Below are 18134 nucleotides of genomic sequence, written 5' to 3' on the forward strand. Positions count from 1 at the left end.
GTGGATCCTCGTCCACCGTTTTCAAAATCTGTATCCTTTTGGCCAAATATTACTCTGTAGATTGAGGTTTGGGACCCCTGGTTTTCTCTTTGTAAAAAGTTTTGCCTTTTTAAAAAAGATAAATGTGGCTGAGTTTTGAATTCGGATATCACTACTCTCCATTTTGATTTTGAAATCATAGGAGGTCTGAAATGCATCAAGATACTCATTTTATTTCACTTTGCCTTTGTTTTTCTACAGAACACTGAGCGATCAAAAGACTGGTACAAGACTATGTTTAAACAGATCCACAAACTAAACAGAGGTACTGATTTTCATTTGTAGAAGCTGTGCTGTGCTGTGTGCCAATGCACTGACTGTTTTGCGGGCCTGAATTCACTTTGCTAGGATGCCAGAAGACTGGGTCCTACAGTTGGACCTCATTAGGTACTGGTTTGCCTGAGCCCAGCCATGTACCTTCAGAGCATAGGACGGAGGAAGCACTTGTGTGGCTGCCTCAGAGTTGGAATTTGAGGTTTGCTCTCCAGTCCTCCCTCCCAGATGTGGAATGCAGCAGGCTGAGCCCAGCGCTCCACCTGTGTTCCAGCATCTGTCTGCCTGGGATGTGAGCAGCTCCATCTCCCACCTGCTTCCAGCCTTAGGTATATCTCCCTGTGTCAGCCCATGACTGCCTTGTGGGCAGAGTGAGTTGAGAACACACAGAACTGGGAATTAAAAACACTGTTCTCACCTGAATTCAGTCTCCCAAGCACTCAGATATCCCTGGGCCAATCATGTACCTTTCTGTGTTTGTTCTGCTTCCTTTCCTTCAGGGGATGCCACAGGGTCTAAAGGAGAACATATCTGGCCTTATGAAGTAGAGTGCATAGTGTACCTCTAAGGCTGTATTGATATGAACAATAATCTTCCCCAGCTGAGAGCCAGCCCTTGGCAGGGAGCCCTGAGAGTCAGTCAGGAGCTGACACACCAGAGCCCGCTCAAGCTGAAAGAGCAGTGCTTCCAAATCAGACGCCGGCTGGGCTATCAGCAGGTGACCCAGCATCGAGAACCACAGGCCAGTGCTCGGGCAGGACATGACCCCACCGGCTCCCATCACTGCCTGTGCTGCCAGCCAGCTGATAGGCAGGATGTAACTGCACTGTGGGAAGGTACCACCCCTCCCATGGCCAAAGCATCCTGCCCTTCCCCTTCCCCAAATCCAGTCTGGCTGCCTGGCATGGATGACACATAAAGGCAAAGAGAAAGTGTTCTGGTCAGTGTTCCCACCTAAGTCCAGTCTCTCTGATGAGCTGCAGATACCAACTAACATCACTGTTAATTAACCCCTGCTGGGTTCAAAATAAACCTGAGTGTGCCCCTGTTCAAACTGTTTCTAAATATTGAAGTGCTCTAAATATTGAGGCATTTAGCATTTCCAAGTCAAGAGTAAATCCACTGTGGTTGGGTGGATGAGCTTGGTCACACTGGTGAAATTAAATGCTTGGATTTCGGTGATCAGATGGGGTTAGCTCCACTCATCACTTCCTGAAGCCACTGCCCATTTCCTCATGCAATCTGTGACTCTGTCACCTTCAGACCCCGCTTTGGAAGTCTAATTGCAGAGACATGGATGCATGTAAATGTGCAAAATATGTAATTTTGCCCCACAGGCAGCTTCGTTTTCTCATGTTACAGTTCTTAACCTAAATTTTAGGTGTTAAACAAAACTACCTGCCTTAAAGGTAGGCAGAGGTATTTGAAAAATTAATGATCTACTTGTTTGCTGAATGTCTACAACGTAAGTGTTGATTTAAAAAATCATTTTAGGATAGCATGTTTATTACCTACTATTTATTATCATGCTTAATATTTCTTGCCTATCAAAAGTAAAAACCTGAAGCTTTATGTTAAATGTTTCTTGCCCATTGGAGCCTGTTCATGGCAATTCTTTGTCCAAGAAAAGTAATGATGTTGTCTCTTTCGATGTGTCTCGGTAATTCAGGCAAAAGGACTGGATTTTTAAAAGCAGTTTGAATTTCTTTCATGTCACTCATGAAGCTTAGTATGTTCCAGAATCCAAGGAGCCTAAGTTGTATGTGGATTCCTACTCGTTTATTCTCTCCATTTGTATCTTCCTCTATTCTCTCTCCCAAACCTGCTCCTCTGCCTAGACACTCCTGAAGAAAACCCTTATTTCCCTACGTACAAATTCCCTGAACTTCCTGAAATCCAGCAAACTTCTGAAGGTACCATAAACTTAGACAGCATATCTGTTGTCCTAGCTTTGAATTAATTCTTATAGTTCCATTGTAGGCATAAGATTTGGCTTTTAGATTTTGTTTTCATAGTTGTTTTTGGCTGGTGAAAATTTGATTTCACTCATTTGCATGTTGTGCTATGTTAAAATAACCAAGTCCTTTCTAATTCATTAATCTATTTTTAAGTGTGATGCCCGTGTGCTTTAATAACACTAAAATAGGTAATCAGTCATTCAGAGTCCATTGGGATTTGTCAGTTCCTCTACTTCCTGGTGGATAGTTTCAAAATCCACTGCTTTTCTCTGCTACAGAGGACAATCCTTACACTCCTACCTACCAGTTTCCTGCATCTACTCCTAGTCCTAAATCTGAAGGTAATTAAAGGGAAATTGTGTGCCTCTCTTTGTACTGGTGCTGCTACTTTCTTTTTCACCTTGGGGTTTTTCCTGGCAGCTATGGGCTGTTTCCCAGTCATTTGCTTCCCTCTAACCTTGTGTTTTGTGGTGGCGTCTCACTCCTTGCTGACTGTATCACCGGAGTCTATCCAGATGGTATTTCAGTCCTGTTCCCCTAGGGTGTACGTGATTAATGGGGTAGCCAGTGTTAGCTTAGTTATAATGCTTTGAACATGTGGGGCTCTGGAAAAAAAGCTGCCTGTACCCAACTACCCAAGGCTTTGTACCTGAGGTGGTCACCTGTTGCTGGTGGTTGAGCAGTGACTCAGGGAAGCTGAGTCATTATAGTGGGTGGGCAGGAGGTAGATCTGCCAACCATCAACAGGAAAATTACCTGGTTCTCACTCCTGCAACTAACTCATTGCCGGGGCCCTCAGGGTATCTCTCTTTGGTAGGGAATTCCTAAACAGGTATCCAGGTATCAGTCAAATGGGAGATGACATTTCTTGAAAATAAGAGTTTTAGCTAATATAGAAAACATTTTATGAAAGAGTTGGATAGGAATTTGTACCTGCTAGGGAAGACAGCCACATTTGTGTCGAAGAAATATTCTTTCTGGGGCAAAAAGTCTAAGTGTCAAGGAAGTTTCTAAAATGTGAGTTAGGGGCAACATCTTGAGACTTATCCTAATAGGAGGGATTATATGATCGTTGGATGAGTGACCCAGAAGAGGGCGAGTAGATGTGGTATGGGGGAGGAAGTTTTGTTAAATACTGTTCTAGGGTGAGATGTTGAGTGCTCCAAACCTCATTCATCCAAGTATTATTGAACACTTGCTGTGCGCCAGGCACTGTCGTTGGAAGTAATGCCGTGAATTGGACATGTACCCTGTCCTCAGTAGTTCCCATCTGGTAGAGAGTTCAGCAAGACCACTTCAGCATACTGTGTCCAGTGTGGGGGCAGTTGTGAGAGCATGTGTCCAGAACGCCACAGAAAACCTTGCTGGCACATAATGGATCCTCAGTAATACCTGGAAAACACTGACGAGTGAAGGCTTTGGACTGTGGAGCCAGAGTTGTTTCTTGGGGATGAATGCCACTGCCACAATCTTGATGCTTTTCTGCTCTAATCAGCTCAGCAGACCATCCTTCTCAGCCTTTCTCATCGTTGGTAAAGTTATTCATTCAGTTATTTACCAAACTCTGATTGATCAGTCATATATGAAATGACACACTGGGATGTGTTGGATATAGGATTAGTTAAAATACCATAGTCCATTTTTGGTCTCTCATATGCCCCAGTAATTGGTTTCTAACCATTTCATGCCTGGGGCCCATTTTGAATGAAAAGAAAAGTCTACCGAACAAAACCAGATTTGCAGAACTAAAAGCTGATAATTTAATCCTGATCAGGATTCCTCACGGCCAACAAGAGTCTATTTGGTGTAAAGAGCCTAGTCTTTCTGTCTCATGGTACTGATTACTATACAAAAGCATTGGTGAAGTAACAACTGACTAAGTTGAGTTAGGGAGAAGTTTTTTCAGAGTAATTTTGACTAGTTGGGTTTTTTTATTTGTGCTTTACTTGGACTTGTGAACCCAGCCCACTCGTAAGATAGAGTTTCCTTCAAGGCAATAAGCACAGAGCATGCAGAGGGCACAGCATCCCATGGACACAGGGAAAGGAAGGCCCACTTGAAGAAGTCCTGTGGATAGGAACAGTGGCTCCCATTGGACTGGAAGACTGCCTTAGGCCTGCCACAGGCAGCACTCACAGCTCTGTAGTCAGCTTGGCTGTTGATCCGAAGATGGGGTTTCACGACCACACAGCCAGAGCTGTGCCATCAGCCACCATACATAGCAACCCCTGCTGACGACCATGCCTGAGTTTTGGCATGCAAGTCCAGCACATGCGGGAAATGGATTTATTTTGCATAGAGGCAAAAACAATAAGGGATGTCATAAACACTTGTCACATATAATTTAGAAGCAAATCTTAGTATTTTTTTATTTTCAGAGACAAAAAAGGGAGAAATACTATTAAAGAATAAAAAGGAAAAAATTAGTTTGGAGATAAAAAAAATTCTTAATAGCAAAGATGATTAGACTTTAACACAAGTTTCTAAAAAGTCATCCTCCCTGGAGAGCTTTTAAAAATAGGGTAAATTCCATCTCACGCCCTCACTCCCGCCTAGATGACATATCCAGGCATAGATCACTGATGTATTCAGTTAGATCAAGGCTTCTTATAAATGAAGGAAACATTTGCGCTAGATCATGTTAAATAATCACAGGGTTTTGGTTTTGAGGTTTTTTTTTTTTTTTTTTCTTCTTCTTCTTTTTTTAAGTTTCAAGAGAGTCTCTGGATTTCTCGATCCTTGATTTGTGGTTTTCATGTTGTCTGTGAGCTCCAGCAGGGCCTCATCAGCCCTGTCCGTGGTGCTGCTCCAGTCCTGTGCTCCCGATAAGTGGCTGTGCGCTCACTCTTTGCACATCCTTCTTAACATAGGAAAGATGTAAGCCTTTCAAAGAAAGGCATTCAAGACAGATGGCACCTAGCGGAGGCTCTTCCCATAGATGCAAATGTGCATTAAGAAACAGCGTGGACTGAGAAATCTGAGCCATCATTCATTCCAGAGTCTCTGTCCTGGGAAGAAGGTTGTTTTTACTGCTGGGTTTTTTTGTTTGGTTTTAATTCAGAATTTGGAACTAGAATTATTTGTAATAAACCTATCAAAGCCTAGCCTAAGGACTGCCTTCTCTGTCTAAATTTTAGTTGTTTATACAGTATTAAAAAGATATTTCTAAAGATCTCAAAGCTGATCCTCCTAAATAGTAAGGGACTGTGTGAAAGTTTGTTTGTGCTGGCTTAGCAACCTTCTTTTTTCCCCCAGCTACAGTGAAAAAGCAAACTTCTGGCCAGACTTTTAGAATATAAATAGAATTATCATGTCTCAATCAATGAGGTTTAAAACTGTTCTTTTTTTAAAAAAGAAAACTTTGGAAATTCCAAGGAGCTGTCACTTTTAATTTTGTAATCTTTGGAGACTGCTGTCTGTGGGATGGAAGAGATGTTAGCAGAAGGGAGAGGGGCAAACTGTGTGGAAATAGCTTCAGAAATGCAGCCCCCCCCACCTTCTCCCCTGTTGCTTTAAGGAACAGCAGTGTGGTGGCCAACATTTCAGCCCCTCACAGTGGTAATCCTATTAATAGTAATAGTCTTATAATAACATAACTGTCACCTCAGTGACTATGTGGCTGTCATTAATTGAACCCTTGCCACATACAAGCTTCTGTGCGGAATGTATCACTATTGTTATCTCATTTTCATTCTCCCAGCAGCCCCATGAAATAAGTCTTCATTTTATCAATGAGGAGTATGAGGCTCAGAAAGGTTAAGTAATTAATATATGCAATATTACACAGTAAGTAGCAGAACCAGGATTCAAACCTAGGTGTTTGGGGCTCTGTAAACATAGGCCTTTACTCACGCTGCTATACTCCCTGCGGATTCCTTTCCCTCTCCTGACTCTGTGTTCTTGGTTGTCCCCTTCTTGCCCAGAGGCTCTCTGATATCCGACTCTAGGCATTCAGCTTCCCGAGTCAGTCCTGCCTCAGTCTGCTGAGTCGGTGCCTCTCAGATGGTGCCTGGGAATATACAGTTAGTGGCCTGGTGTGGTGGCTCATGCCTGTAATCTCAGCACTTTGCGGGGCCGAGTCAGGAAGATCACCTGATGTCAGGAGTTCAGGACCAGCCTGGCCAACATGGTGAAACCCCATCTTTACTAAAAATATGAAAAAATTAGTTGAGCATGATGGCAGGCACCTGTAATCCCAGCCACTTGGGAAGCTGAGGCAGGAGAATTGCTTGAATCTGGGATGCAGAGGTTGCAGTGAGCTGAGATCGTGCCATTGCACTCCAGCATAGGTGCAGGGTGAGTCTTCGTCTCCAAAAAAAAAAAAAAAAAAAGAATATATAGTATAGTTAGGAAAACTCCCCAAGTGATTGACACAGACAGGATTGAAAACCACTGGGATGGGGAAGTACCATTCTTTCCCACCTCCCAAAAAGAGATGAAGAAACTTGCCCAGATGTAATTTTGGGAATTTGGATATAGGATGAGAATGGGGAATGTAGATTCCAAAGAATTAGACCCCTACTCTGAACACCCCCAAATGATGTTGGCTCACTTGGCACATTAGATGTCAACAAGAGGGAAAATATTATCAAATAATGGCTCAGAATTTGCAGCAAAACTAAGTAACTAGTATGTTACTTCATGGTCCATCGTCTCTCCTGACTTTTCATAGCTGGTGAGGACCCACTGGACCATGTCAGCAAGAAGATGAGTCCAGGTGAAGCCCCAGAGACCATCTTTTTTCCCCGTGCATTTGGATGCCTCTTCTACCACTTCAGGCTGGTGGTGGCCACTGCCACCTCTTAGTGATGTCACTCAAGACACCACCTCTAGGCATCCCCAGGTTGTGATGTCAAAATGGTCTGTCTTAGTGCTTCTTTCTCATTCCTAGAAGAGATTGCAGTAAGGCAAGGATTTAAAGAGTCGGATCTTCTCAGACACAGCTGTAGTTGAGTTAACAATAATTCTCTACTGGCCTTACAGGATTTCTAAGAATAGCTTTATTTTGCCTGAGTTTAAGCAAATAATTCTATTGTGAAGATGCTTGGCCAGGATCTGTGCCTCCTGCCCCAAACTCCAGCCAGTACTGCCCAGGGGAGGGGCTGAGTCACTTGCAGTGGTCACCTTTGCTCTCCTAATGAGATCTGCTGGGGAGATCTCCACCTAGTAAGTGCAAAAGCCATTGACTGGCCTGCTGGATAGTTAAGAAGCGGTAGCAGTTGTTCCCTCTCCACCTTCACCATCCAGTAATTGAATAGCAGTTGAGGACGGTGAGTCTTCTCCTAACCCTATGCTTCTCCTAAACTTTCTCCTTTAACTTCTTTCTTGCTCCACCTCATTCTCTTCTTCAGAATTCTATTTTTTCTTTGACTATGTCTTCTATAAGTACTGTACAGCCTATTATGTGTGTGTTTTTTTTTTTTTTGCGTCCTTAGAACTTGATTGCCACATCTGTAATCCTACCTACTCAGGAGGTCAGGGCAGGAGGATCGCTTGAGACCAGGATTTTGAGGCTGCAGTGAGCTATGATCATACCACTGTACTCTCTCCAGAGTCTGGGCGACAGAGTGGAAACCCTGTCTCTTTTAAGACAAACAAACAAAAATGAACTTTGGGAGACAGAGTGGAAACCCTGTCTCTAAAAAAAAAAAACAAACAAACAAACTTGATGGCCTTTAACTAAAACGTAGATGGCTTTGCATGGCTTTCTCCCAAGCTCCATGGGCTTCCTTGACGTCCTTGCCCTTTTGTTTGTTCTTCCTTTCCCATCCCACCCAGACTCGGTACCCAACTCTACATCTGTGTCTTTTACTGTGACTACTATTTTTGTTCATGGGGGCTGTGTATGACTATTTTTTTTTTTTTTTTTTTTTGGAGATGGAGTTTCACTTTTGTTGTCCGGGCTGGAGTGCAATGGTGCGATCTCAGCTCACTGCAACCTCCACCTCCCGGTTCAAGTGATTCTTCTGCCTCAGCGTCCTGAGTAGCTGGGATTACAGGCACGTGCCACCACGCCTGGCTAATTTTGTATTTTTAGTAGAGACAGGGTTTCTATATGTTGGTCAGGCTGGTCTTGAACCCCCGACCTCAGGTGATCCGCCCTCCTTGGCCTCCCAAAGTGCTGGGATTACAGGTGTGAGCCACTGCACCCGGCCTGTGTATGACTGTCTTTACCCTTTTATCCTTTCTCTTCATGTGAGGGGTAAAGCCAGAGGAGGATTTATGTTGAGCAATGGAAGAAAGCTTGTGTTACAAATGATCCATTAATATTTGCAAAATTGTTTTAAGTTTAAAGGCCTGAGAAATGCATAAAATTAAAATTTAATTGATATAGGCAAGTGGTTATGCAAATGATTTTTGCCCATCAACCCATTTTAGTCATTTTTTTTTTTTTTTTTTTTTTTTGAGATGGAGTCTCGCTCTGTAGCCCATGCTGGAGTGTAGTGGTGCAGTCTTGGCTCACTGCACCCTCTGCTTCCCGGATCCTGGTTCAGGCAATTCTCCTGCCTCAGCCTCCTGAATAGCTGGGATTACAGGCACACACCACCATGCCCAACTAATTTTTGTATTTTTAGTAGGGATGGAGTTTCACCACGTTGGCCAAGCTGGTCTTGAACTCCTGACCTCATGATCCACCCATCTTGGCCTCTCAAAGTGCTGGGATTATAGGCGTGAGCCATCGTGCCTGGCCAGTTATGAAGTTTTTTAGAACAACTTTCAAACAGTACTTTCTTCAGTTGTCTTTGAGATTTTTATAAATTCAAGAAAAAGAAAAAAAAGTAATTTAGAAGCTTATTTAAAGTTACTGTGGCTGAAAAGGCAATTATGTGGCTCCTGGCAGTTGTAGGAGGGTGGCAGTCCCCAAATTGAGCTACCAAGGAGAGACTGTCGAAGCCCAGAGGAGAACCACTGTGTAAACATTAGAGCTCAGCAGGACCTTCAGAGGCCTAAGTGAGTTGTTTACTCTGTGGAAATCCCATGCAGTGTTACAGCTTCCTGGAAATCACTGGCATAGGAAGGTCTGGGTGTTGCTGCCAAGGTTTGATGTCTGCTGCTTAGAGCTCTAAGGAGCACAATTAGCATGCAGTTCCACCATGAGCAGAAATCACACGACCTGTGCACAGCTGAGCCACTCTGGCATTGTTTTAAAGAGCCCTTGGAGAAATACTGAAGGCAGAGCTTCAGGTGCTAGGTAATAGACAATTTGTGAAACATTTCATTTAACGTGTCTTAACTATGGTTAAGCATACTTGTCCCATTTGGCTAGCTCTAGTGTAGAGAAATGCAGACATGCTTCTTACACTGTTTTCCCATTCCTTGGTATTTCTAATGCATACCCATCGTCCCCAGTGTGGACTTGGCCTCCCAGGAGAGGGCAGCAAGGAGCAGCAACTATTAATAGAAGATGGCTCATGCCTGTAATCCCAGCACTTTGGGAGGCTGAGGTGGGTAGATCACCTGAGGTCAGGAGTTCGAGACCAGTCTGACCAATATGGTGAAACCTCATCTCTACTAAAAATACAAAAATTAGCCGGGCATGGTGGCTACTCAGGAGGTTGAGAGAGGACAGTTGCTTGAACCCAGGAGGCAGAGGTTGCAGTGAGCCGAGATTGCGCCACTGCACTCCAGCCTGGGTAACAAAGTGAGACTCTGTTTCAATAAAAAAAGAAGATGTAGCAAGAGTGACTCAGTGTTACCCATTGTCCCTGGAGACCAGCAAGACGAAAACTAGAAATGTGAGGCAACTCAGAAGACTTGCTTAAACATCACTGACGGCGAGGGATGCAAAAATAGGGCAGAGGCTTCAAGGGCTGGAAATTGGCCTGGCCAGCAGCGCAGTGCATGCCTTGAGTTTCAAGACAACATGTTTCTCTGCCTCTTCCATAATGACAATGATAATGGAATAGCAGATTTTTCAGCTTTCCCAGGATTGGGCAGATGAAGCTGGGGTGAAGGACAGAACACAGTAGGCATCTCTGTCACAGGGCTACGAGATAACATAGGGAAGTGGTATCTGAAAGACCTTGAATCCATGCCTGCTTTGTCTTTCTCACTATGCAGCTAGGGGCAAATCTTCTTAACCTACTTGGGCTTTAGTTTCATTGTCTGTAAAATGAGGGATTTGTTTCCTCTTGGAGTTTTTTGCAAGGTTTAAGTGAGCTGACATTAGTAAATTGCCAGCCATTGTTAGTCACTTAATAATGGAAGCTACAATTATTTTTATCATAAGCTGAGGTAAAATATTCTTCCATTAGATTTGTAAGACAAGCATCAGAAATTAAAAAGACAGATTTTTACATGCCCTAAAACTTGTCCTGTGTTATAGTTCAGATGAATCTTTATGACTTCAGTTTGTCTTCTTAAAAGTCCATGAGCTGAAATGAAACATGTCAGAACCTGTGGACCCTTTGAGAGAAATGAAACCTTGTTCAAAGAGACCCTCCTGCCCTGTGTTAGCCTGGCATAGGTGAGATTTTACAACCGACACTGAATAAGAAACAAGCTTCTTTTTTTTTTTTTTTTTTTTTTTTTTTTTTTTAAGAGACAAAGTCTTGCTCTGTCATGTCATTCAGGCTGGAGTGCAATGGTACAGTCATAGCTCACTGCAGCCTCAAACTCCTGGGCTCAAGCGATCCTCCCACCTCAGCCTCCCAAGTAGCTAGGACTGCAGGTACACACCACCTGCAGTAGCTAATTTAAAAAAAATTTTTTTTTGTAGAGATGGAATGTCACTGTGTTGCCCAGGTTGGTCTTGAATTTCTGGCCTCAAGCAATTCTCCTGCCCTAGCCTCCCAAAGCACTGGGTTTACAGGTGTGAGGCACCATGCCCATCCAAGAAAGGAGCTTTAAACACATTCAGTTCTTCAGATGCCTCTCTTACCTGCATCCCCCAACTCCAACTTTCCTGCTTGTCCCTCTCCTTTTCAAAGTGCATACGTTGTTAAATTTCCCAAGTAGTGCTATTTTTCCCCCATTTTATGAGAACTCATTCTCATTTTCTCCTTCTTCCTTTGTTTTCCTTTTTGAGACAGAGTCTTACTCCATCCCCCAGGCTGGAGTGCAGTGGTGTAATCTTGGCTCACGGCAACCTCTGCCTCTGGGGTTCAGTAATTCTTCTGCCTCAGCCTCCTGAGTAGCTGGGATGACAGGTGCACGCCACCACACCCACTAATTTTTTAATTTTTAGTAGAGATGGGGTTTCGCCGTGTTGGTCAGGCTGATCTCGAACTCCTGACCTCAAGCGATCTGCCCACCTCAGCCTCCCAAAGTGCTGGTGTTACAGGCATGCACTAACACGCTCAGCCAATATTTCTCATTTTCTTCTAATAAACCTTCTAGAGTTCCACATTAGAAAGCTCTAGAGAGAAACATTTTTTAAAGAGCTCAGGCTTTAAAAAACAAACAAAACTAAATATTTAAATGCCATCCCTTTCCACTCAATGAAAACTTTGCTTCTTACTTCATGAACCAGGTAATAGTTATAAATTTCATCATCTACTAATAAGCTGTAATTTCTCCATGATTCAGAGATGTACAGAGTTTTGAGCTAAAATGCTAGGCTACATTTTAAGCAGTGCATACATCAGTTTCCAACTAAGCTAACTTTTCATTTGGGGCAAGCAGTATTTTTTTTTACTTCTAATCAAGTCCCTGTAATCAAAGCTCATTTTTAGTTTTCTTTGACATCATGGCATTTTGTCAGTATAATCAGACGTTCTGTTTAAAAAAACAAAAAGCTGGCAACACACAATTTTTCAGAATAATCTTTCAGAAAATCTTTTTCTGGATCCTATTTTATCTCATTCCCTATTCTGTTTTCAGAAGATAACATAAATACGCTTACACACTCAGTTTAAAATAGTGAAAGGCTTGGCTGTATTGGTAGAAAAAAAACCTTAAGCCCTGTTCAACCTTGATATTGATAAATTCTTAAAAGTGAGGGAAGCAAGTGGGGGAAACTGATACCTATCCCTGGTACCTGATGCCTGTCCTTTCTGTGGGCCAAGGGAGACCCGAGACAAATAAAAATGGGGGACAAGAAGGAGTGATCGTTAGCGAGGCTGTCTGAATAATACTTTACTCAAAATAATAGCAATGTTAGCTTACTTACATTTCATAAAATATTCTGGCCTTATCTCTTCTGAAACTTAAAATGATTTGCATAGAAACAAGGACTTGATTAACACGAAGCCACCGCCATAGAGTGGATCCTTTGACTTGTCTTTGCAGGTTAGTTCATATGCTTTGCTCAAGTTGTCATGAACTTTGGTGAATGAATTGGGTCTTCATTCCACGTTTTTGAATTTTGAATCCGGATTAGCAAGCTGTTAGACAATGGGAAAAGCTAACTATTTCAGAGTAACTCTTTTTGGAGTAGTGCTTTGGAGGGATCACCATGGTTGTAGTGACTAGATAGAGTGCCTTTTTGGGACAGTCCCACTTTAAAAACCTGTTCCATCAGTGTGCCTGTGGTCTGACTTTTAGTTCAGAAGATACAGCCACATCTGCAAGGGGTTCAGATCTTGCATAGGTTCTGCAAGGTTTAGAGCCCAGTGTTGAGCTTACGTAGGGATGTGTATCATGCCTTTGGAGAATCACTTCCACCATAAAGACGTGTGAGTTTGATTCGCTCCAGTGTTGCAGTTTAGATACTCACTCCAAATAGTATTTTTGCAGAGGAGGCCATATGACCATGGGTTTGTTGTGTTCCAAGGAAGCAGATCTACTCAGGGAACCATTTTGAGGTGGAATCAAAACAAACTTTGATGAAGGTTTTCTCAAATTCTTCTCTTGGCTGCAGAACTTCTTTGTTAATGATGTTGTGTATGAAAGCTTACCATATAAAATAGGTCAAAGCTGAGGCAAGGAGCTGGAAAACCCACCCTCTGGGCCTCTCCTTCCCATCGATTAGCAGCCCGAGGCCCTGCTAAGAGGCCTTTCAAGACTGTTGAACTTCATGGGCTTAACCATACACTGAGCTTGGGGGAGCTGCCAAGGATCCATCTCAGCCCCTGCTTCCCACTCAGCCAGACCCAGATCCTGCATTCCAGCTTTGGTTGTGGGGATTCTCTGGAAGAGGACCCTTGGCTGTTTGTCCCCATGCATTTCTGATATCAGGCAGCATCATCCACCAGTTGTGACTGTCCTGCCTGGACTGCAGGTTTGGTTGGGTGTGCTCTACAAAGCTTGCTTCTCTCGAACGTGCTCTGCTGTGGTGTAGCTTCCGGCGCTTCACTCTTCTCTCCGCTGGGATCCCTAGTGGGGCTGGATGCTGGTACCAGACTGTGGAAATGGGGAACATACAACTTGGTTCTCTTACCTTAGACAGACTTCTTCTGACTACCTTTTGTTTTGTTTTGTTTAATAGATGATGATTCAGATCTGTACTCTCCCAGATACTCGTTTTCTGAAGACAGTAAGTGACTTTGAATAACCTGGTTGTGGGGAAGGAAGGGAAAGTGGTGGATGAGTGAAGATATCACCGTGTTTTCAGTTTTCATGAGTTTTAAGTCTTTTGTCTGCACTGTCTTTCTTCAGCAAAATCTCCCCTTTCTGTGCCTCGCTCAAAAAGTGAGATGAGCTACATTGATGGTGAGAAGGTAGTCAAGAGGTCAGCCACACTACCCCTCCCAGCCCGCTCTTCCTCACTGAAGTTAAGCCCAGAAAGGTAAGTGCCACCTTGTCTCTCATTCATCCACCCTGGTCCTCATCAGTGTTCATTGAGACCTAGGAGCCTCCATTCTTAGGAATGTAGAATTTGAGTCTGTCCTCTGTCACCTATTAGCAGTGACTTATTCTTTCTTAGTCTCAACGTCCTCCTCTGTAAAATGGGGATAAAAGTAGCACAGTTCCCATTAAGGATAGTGCAAGGATAAAATGAGATAATACATGTTAGCATTCCTGGTAGCACTTGGCTTAGAGTATGGACTTAATTAATGTTGATTATCATTATCACTTTTTACATTTTCGCAAGAGAAATCTTCACTGCAAGATTTGTCACATGTCATATTCTTTTATGCATACTGTGCTCACATAGTCATAGCAACGACTGTAACTTTAAAATGAAGCCACACTTTTTAATGTCCATTTACTCATGCAACATGGATTGTTGAGACATACGCCTTGGACTTATTCTAATGACAGCATTAGTAAATCTCTTAATGCCTGCAACTGAACAACACAGCAACCTCCACCTCCCAGGTACAAGCAGTTCACTACAGGTGTGTACCACCACTCCCGGTTAATTTTTGTATTTTTTAGTAGAGACAGGGTTTCACCATGTTGGCGAGGCTGGTCTCAAACACCTGACTTGAATTCTTATCTCTAAAAATGCTCCCTAAAGCAACCTTCTCATGCTGTTTGGACAGGTGTTCCATGTATCTTCCAACCCCAGCTTACACCACTTCTCAACACACAAAAGGCTCTGGACAAACAAAATTATTTACTTCTTCCTTAAATACACATCCAGTTTCACATCTCTGTACCTTTTCCAACCTCATAGGCAAATTAATGGCTGTTTTACAAGCAGCACACAAACTTAAGTGGCATCTACCTGAGGAGTTTGATAATTAATTTGAAAAGCAAGCTGAGTATACCCACAAATCCCTTATAGGTGCCTTCATCAAGAACCCACTGGGTGTATTCTCTGCAGATTCAACCATATATTAAGGAAGGATCTAGCTATATATAAATCATTGTCTCTGCCTTCAAGAAGTTTACCGCCTTGCATGAAAAATTTAATACAATCACAGTGCAAAGTACAGTAATGTAAAAATAAAACAATCGCAAACTAGAGTTTATAGTAACCCAAACAGCTTGGTACTAGCATAAAAACAGACATATAGACCAATGGAACAAAATAGAGAGCCCAGAAGCAAATCCACACACCTGTAGTGAAGTCATTTTCCACAAATGTGCCAAGAACATACACTGGGGAAAAGACAGTCCCAATAAATGGTGCTGAGAAAACTGGTTAGGCAGAAGAATGAAGCTAGACCTTTATCTCTCACTATACACAAAAATCAAACCAAAATCATTTACTGACTTAAATCTACGTTTTCAAACTATGGAACTACTGCAAGAAAACATTGGGGAAAATCTTCAGGACATTGATCTGGGCAAAAGTCTCTTGAGTAATACTACACAAGCACAGACAACCAAAGCAAAAATGGACAGATGGGATCACATCCAGTTAAAAAGCTTTTGCACAGCCAGGAATACAGTCAACAACATGAAGAGGTAACCCACAGAATGGGAGAAAATATTTGCAAACTACTCATCTGATAAGGAATTGATATCTGGATTGTAATAAGGAGTTCAAACAACTCTATGGGAAAAAAATCTAATAATTTGATCCAAAAAATGGGCAAAATATTTGAATAGACATTTTTCAAAAGAAGATATACAGGTAGCAACCAGGCATATGAAAAGGTGCTCAATATCACTGATCATCAGAGAAATGGCAAATCAGAAGTACAATGAGACATCATCTCACCCCAGTTAAAATGGCTTATATCCAAAAGACAGGCAATGACAAATGCTGGTGAGGATGTGGAGAAAAGGGAACTCTTGTGCCCTGTTGGTGGGAGTGTAAATTAGTACAACCACTATGGAGAACAGTTTGAAGGTTCCTTAAAAAACTAAAAATAGAGCTGCCATTTGATCCAGCAATCCCACTGCTGGGTGTATATCCAAAAGAAAGGAAATCAGAATATCGAAGAGATTTCTGTACTCGCATGTCTGTTGCAGCACTGTTCATAATAGCTAAGATTTGGAAGCAACCTAAGTGTTCATCAATAGATGGATGAATTAAAAAAATGCAGTACATATACACAATGGAGTACTATTCAGCCACAACAAATAATAAGACCCTGTCATTTGCAAAACATGGGTGGAACTGGAGATCATTTTGTGAAGTGAAATTAGCCAGATACAGAGAGACAAACATGGCATGTTCTCACTTACTTGTGTGATCTAAAAATCAAAACAATTGAAATCATGGACTTAAAGAGTAGAAGGATAGTTAGCAGAGGCTGGGAAGGGTAGTGGGGGTTTGGGGGAGAGGTGGTGATGGTTACTGGGTACAAAAATTAGTTAGAATTAGACCTGTTTGGTAGCGTGACAGGGTGACTATAGTCAATAATAATTACACATTTTAAAATAGAGTATAACCTAACTTACTGTAACTCAAGGATAAATGCTTGAGGGGATGGATACCCATTCTCCATGATGTGCTTATTTCACATTATATACCTATAGAAAAACATCTTACATACCCCATACATATATACACCTACTATATACCCACAAAAATAAATTTTTTTTTTTAAGTTTTAAGAAATTTGCAAACTATTTCCAAGGATTTTTGTGTCCTCTGAAATCCATCACTGGATGCCAGGTTAAGTATCTATGCCAAAGGCTTAGGTTGGTGGGTAGCTTGGAGGGGTGTGGAATAGGGAAGAATCGAATTACGGTAGCAGCTAACATTTATTGTGTGGTTATTATGGGCTTGGCACTCTGCTCAGTGATTTACATGTGCTGTCTCATGTAAATTGTTTAGTCCTTACAACAACTCCATTTTTCAGATGAGGAGACTGAGGTACCAAGAGGTAAAATACTTGTCTAAGATCACCTAGCTAGCAAGGGGTGTGGCAGGATTTGAACCACAGTCAACTGGCTCCAGGACCTGTGTTCTCTCTCACTGCACTAGTGTGAGCGGGAAGTACAGGCATGTCTGTGGAATGAAAAGCCCATGAGAGCGAAGCAAGGTGAAAGATTTTTCCAGAGCCGGCTTTGCTGCTGCTGCCTCCTTCCCTGCTGCTTTCTCCTCTCTCCTTCTCGGTGCCTGGTTTTGGGCACAGGACACCTCAAGCCTTTAGTGAAAAGAATACTGAAGTTTAACTGGCTATTTTGAGAAGCAAACCAGCACAACTAAATTGTTTGCCCTGACTCCGATTTTATGCTTTGGATATAAAAGTTCTCTGATTACACTACAGCCGTCCAAAGTCAGACTGTGTCGGAAGCTAATGCCAGTTGTCATGAAAATAGCTCTAATAGAATTTTCTTTCTGCAGAAATGACTGGGAACCCCCAGATAAGAAAGTAGACACAAGAAAATACCGTGCAGAGCCCAAAAGCATTTACGAATATCAGCCGGGCAAATCTTCTGTTCTGAGCAACGAAAAGATGGTAATGTGCATATTAAAGTTCTTTTGTCTCACCTTGCCCATGTTCTTTCATCAGAATGCATTGTGCAGTTGGATTACATTCTTTCCCCCTTGAGATAGACTTGCTTTGTTTTGAAGACAATGACAAAAATGAAGTACTTTTACCCTTTTCATTTTTCAGGTGTTCATAAAATAAGTCCCGCAAGTCTGCTTTTAAAAAATCCTCTTATTGTGACTTTGTTGCTCTTTTTGTGCATGGTTTTAACTAAGGTTTTAACTAATATTAATTTTTCTACTAACGTGAAGATTGATTTTGCTGCTGTCTTTTTTTAAATGTCTAACTGTTCATTTATCAGGTTTGTCCTTAAGTGGACTAAAGTCCAGTTTTTTTAAGTGACTCTCAATGGGCATAAATTTTGTACAAGTTACTAGAATGTCATTAAAAGCTACCTAACGAATAGGATGTTGTGACCTGGAAAAAAGGCCTCAGGCTGTTAGAATGTATCTTTTAGGTCTTCCTTTTTTGACAAGTGCCATATTGAGGACTAATTTCATATTCAACCTGGTTTATGATTCCCTATACAAGTTCACATCTCTAAGCAATTATGAGTGGGGAAAATGGTGTGTATGGGTATAGCAGACCATCCTGGTAAAGCAGCCTCTTCTGTGAAACAGGAAGAATTCTTACACACTGGTTA

General features: G+C 42.2%; 1 protein-coding gene across 50 annotated transcripts in view; it reads left to right on the forward strand.

The window, feature by feature from the left end:
• Window positions 1-18134, forward strand: part of SORBS1 (sorbin and SH3 domain containing 1) — a 253867-nt gene that overhangs the window by 164360 nt on the left and 71373 nt on the right. For 27 of the 50 annotated variants that reach the window (XM_032245434.1, XM_032245433.1, XM_032245439.1 and 24 more), the window contains 6 exons: window positions 241-304; window positions 2151-2225; window positions 2549-2611; window positions 13639-13686; window positions 13809-13938; window positions 17344-17458. In XM_032245434.1, coding sequence (XP_032101325.1) covers window positions 241-304; window positions 2151-2225; window positions 2549-2611; window positions 13639-13686; window positions 13809-13938; window positions 17344-17458 — 495 coding nt within the window. Of the gene's footprint in view, window positions 1-240; window positions 305-2150; window positions 2226-2548; window positions 2612-6524; window positions 7541-13638; window positions 13687-13808; window positions 13939-17343; window positions 17459-18134 lie in introns of those variants that run through there. The other 23 variants (XM_032245463.1, XM_032245475.1, XM_032245477.1 and 20 more) reach the window with 4 other exon arrangements.

This window comes from Sapajus apella, unplaced genomic scaffold (genome assembly GCF_009761245.1).
Source record: "Sapajus apella isolate SASKATOON/1434 unplaced genomic scaffold, GSC_monkey_1.0 scaffold58, whole genome shotgun sequence".
Taxonomy (NCBI): Eukaryota; Metazoa; Chordata; class Mammalia; order Primates; family Cebidae; genus Sapajus; species Sapajus apella.